General features: G+C 31.0%; 1 protein-coding gene across 6 annotated transcripts in view; it reads left to right on the forward strand.

Annotated features, from left to right (window-relative positions):
• LOC106875787 (dynein intermediate chain 2, ciliary) overlaps nt 1–4,424 on the forward strand; it is a 90,706-nt gene that overhangs the window by 47,488 nt on the left and 38,794 nt on the right. For all 6 annotated transcript variants that reach the window (XM_014924063.2, XM_052978414.1, XM_052978417.1 and 3 more), the window contains one exon: nt 2,890–2,979. In XM_014924063.2, the coding sequence (XP_014779549.1) occupies nt 2,890–2,979 (90 nt within the window). The remainder of the gene's footprint in view (nt 1–2,889; nt 2,980–4,424) is intronic.

Consider the following 4,424-nt stretch of genomic DNA (forward strand, 5'->3'; position numbering starts at 1 on the left):
GGGGGGGGGGTGAACATCAAATCTATTTACTCAATCATAGTAAGTACTTTTGTTTTAGATCTGTTTGTGTCACTTTTTTTCTTGACCATTTTTTGGCAGATTCCTCAGACAAGATCTTTTGAGACACGCTTCTTCCATGTTTTTTTTTTTTTATTTCTTTTTTTTACACTGAAACATTATCTAATGTTCAGAAACATTTTGGAAAAAGAACACATGCAAAACTGTTTCCAAAGCCATTAAACTTATACATTTATTCTTGGCAGAGTGTTTGTGTGCATGTAAATTTTGTTGTTTGTCTATTTGTTGCAAATTTGTAAATCTATATTATCACTGTCATTTGTCACAAAGATATTTTTCTTGTCTCCATGCATGGCTGTGTGGTAAAAAGCCTGCTTATCAGCTACATGGTTCTAGGTTCAGTCCCACTGTGTGAAACTTTGGGCAAATATCCTCTACTAAAGCCTTGGGCCAACCAAAGCCTTGTGAGTGCATTTGGTTGGCAGAAACTGAAAGAAGCCCATAGTATATGTATGTGTGTGTGTAGCTTTGTGTCTATGTTTGTGTATCTTTGCGTCTATGTTTGTCCCCACTCACTGCTTGACAACTGGTGTTGGTGTGTTTACATCCCTGTAACTTACTAGTTCAGCAAAAAAGACCAATAAAACCAGGCTTAAAATAAAAAATAAGTACTGGGGCTGAATCATTTGACTAAAATTTCTTGAAGATGGTGTCCCAGCATGGCCACTGTCTCATGACTGAAACAAACAAAAGTTAAAAGATGTCTCTATGGTTATACAATGTTTTAATTCTTGTCTGCTTTTCTTATTTTAAATCTGTGTTAACATTTTGTGTTTTACAAATATTTGGCTGGGAAGTGCATTTGTTTATGTTGATGTTACCATCACTATGGTGAGTACCTCTTTCTACTACAAAAAGCCATGTTGAAATCCATGGCTCATTAGGCATCATCATCATCATCCTTTAACATCCATCTTCCATACTGGCATTTATTGGACAGTTTGACAGGATCCAACAAGTCACAAAACTGCTTTGAATAGCGATGTCAGCTTTGGCATGGTTTCTATGGCTTGATGCTCTTCCTAATGCCAACCACTTTAAAGATTGTACTGGGTTCTTTTTTTCATGCCATTGGCACTAGTGAGATCACTGAGTAATTTGCAAGGCAGGAAAAGAAAAGAATAAGCCCCCACTTACCAATGACTGAGTAGGGAATATATTTTGGAGAGGTGGGGTGGCTTTATGTTAGGTGCTGAGAGACTAAAATATAATAGAGGGACAAGTACAGGTTTCTTGCTATAGCAGAGATACATGACTACCTTGCATTATATAAAGGTCAGTGGGAAGAAGGTAAACACAATGGTGGCAAGGTGCTAGAGGGAACTCTTAAGGTACGAGAAGGTAAGTATAAGGGAGAATATAGGAAATCGATTAGGAGCAGAAGGAGAGGATGAGTAATTTCATAAGTGTGTAAATACACCAGTATTGGAATTCTACAGGCAAGGTAATATAGTGAGAAAATAACTATTATAAATGACTAATATTAGTTTCTTTCACATAAAAAAAGGAACAAATAAAAAAAAATAGGTAGTTAAATTGATGATGAGAATAAAAAAATAATTAAACTTTATACTGCTACAGGAACTTGTTTTAATGTATGCTACTTGATGATTATTCAATGTCTGAAAGTTGTCCTCTAGAAAGAAACAGCATTGGTAATCTGATGGTATGTTTAATCTTCAATACACATGATATGTGATTACTTATAAAAGAGCTCAATATAACAGAAATGGTTTATTATAAGATAATATCAAAAAGATACTGCATGCTATATCAATAAATCTATTTCCGTCTTGGACCTTAAACAAGTTAGATGTTTATATGGTTCTGTTTATCCTTTCTATTGGCAAATTATTTCCATTAGTTATTGGAAATAAGATTTCATGTATTTTGTTCTTTTATTGCATATATATATATATATTGTGAATATTTTGAAGTTGTTAATTTATTTGGTTTCCTTTTCATATTTCTTCTTTTTATATATATATCACAAAGGCATTTTCTTTCTTTTTTTTCTTTCTATAACAATTATACATAAGCTTTGAACAGTTACTAACCCATTGCAGAGCTTAAACATAATCTCTACTCTCTATACTGCACATACATCATCTAGTGCAGTTTACCCACAAAAATTACTGGGGTTAAATAAGTTAGATCATGAGTAAGAATATAGAATTGACTTGGCTCCTCAGCTTTTGGTTCCTTACTTTGGAACCAAGAATAGTCAGGTACTTAAGGAATAGAGATGGATTAGGGGTAAACAGCCTAATATCACTATAACTCACTACCTAAATGATCATGATAATAATGACACCCTCAAAACATATGCATAGACATATATGTTTTCAACATCAAAATAAAAGTGACTTGAAAGATAGGCAAAACTTCTTTCACCAGTATTCTACAACCTTAGCTTCCTTCTGTATCTTTTACTGTTCCTACCGACAAATAAATTTTTTTCTATTCCTATCTACACCCACTTGATTTCAAGTGATTGGGATATCAACCTTATAATGCTTCAATAAAGTGCTGAAATTATCTGCTAGAAATAGATAAAATTTTGCCTGTTTAATATGCCCCAGGCCAACAACCTTAAAAAGAGGTGATATATTGGACAATGTAGTCTTAGATTTGCAAAATGACAGGATAGTCATGCAGGAATGGTCATAAGTCAATTTTATATGAATTAATTTGAAGTTAAACAACAACTCTTTTGGGTTTACATTTACAATCGACATTGATAATGTAGTAATTGATCTCATCTTCAGACAATATGTTGATTTTTTTGTCTAATTTTCTTTTGTTATCTAGGTAAGATGGCAGAAAGACAATTTGGAAGGTAATGCACTGTTTTACTCCATTTCTTCTGATGGCAGAATAGTTGAATGGATTATTGTCAAAGTAAATATTTGTTTCTATTTCTTATTGGTTTTAATGTGGCATCTTGCCTGAGTATAGGATTACAGAATGTGTTTTAAACATTACTATCAAAAGGCAAAACAAAAAACAATCAGGGGCAGCAAGGTGTGGGTGGTGGAAGTACAGGTACATTCAATATGTACAGAGTGAATTCTATCATCTCAGTTAGGTGTACCATGGTTCAAGGAGTAGAGGAAATGGTTCAAAAGACAAAGGGATATAGAGTAAGTACTGTGGGTTCATCTCTGATGAACCATATGCATACACACATACACACACACATATATGTATATACATACTTACACACACACACATATGTATGTGTATATGTATGTGTGCATGTATGTATGTGTGTATGCATTTATGTAGGTATGCATATATGTGCATATGTATGTATGCATGCATTTATGTGTATGTATGTATGCATGTATATGTATATGCATATGCATGTATGTATGTATGTATGTATGTATGTATGTATGTATGTATGTGTGTGCATGTATAAGATAAGTTATTTAGTGTAAAATAACAAATACTTAATGATGAAAAGACTCAATACTGATAGTAGAGTCAAAGTTATATGTATAGGTTGAATGGGACTTCAAAATTTACTCCTTTAAGCTTATATATATATATTTTGATATTATTAATAAAATTATTAACAAAATTCTTAGGAAATCAATATTCGAATTTCTGAAAGATGTATGTTTTATATGACACAATAATCATTTTGAATTATAATTAAAGTTAAAAATATACAAAATATAAATGTATAGAAAAATATATGCGTACAGTATATATTTTATGTGAATTATTAATTACTGTGACTATTCATTTATATACTATAATAAGTCTTTTAATAATAATAATAATAATAATAACTATTCACCACAACAGAAATATAAAAACAATAAAAATTGCTCATGTAAAAATAAAAAAATATGTCCTTTACAAGGCAATTGTAAAAGACTTAATATAGTATATAAATGCATAGTCACAATAATTAATAATTCACATAAAATGGTATACATAGGGAGTTCTATTAATTTTAAACAATGATATCTAGTGCATATACATTCATTTAAACCAAATATAAATAATAATACAACTTCATTAGCCACATACATACAGAAACTCAATAAAAACAAAATTAATTATAAATTGGACTGGTCAATAATAGATTCTGCCATACCATATCCACATAAATCAAATAATTGCCGTTTATGCACATTAGAATCACTGCATATATTACTATATAAATTTGACAACCTAATAAATAGCAAGTCAGCCTCGATATCAGCATGTAAACATAGGTACTACAAAACCTTTAAATATTATAATAGATCCAAAAATAAGGTAGAATAGAAAAAAACACATGTGTGTATTTGTATAAGCATTTGTATTGATATGTAAAAAAAGTATGTATA

Source organism: Octopus bimaculoides, chromosome 2 (assembly GCF_001194135.2).
Source record: "Octopus bimaculoides isolate UCB-OBI-ISO-001 chromosome 2, ASM119413v2, whole genome shotgun sequence".
NCBI classification, from domain to species: Eukaryota; Metazoa; Mollusca; class Cephalopoda; order Octopoda; family Octopodidae; genus Octopus; species Octopus bimaculoides.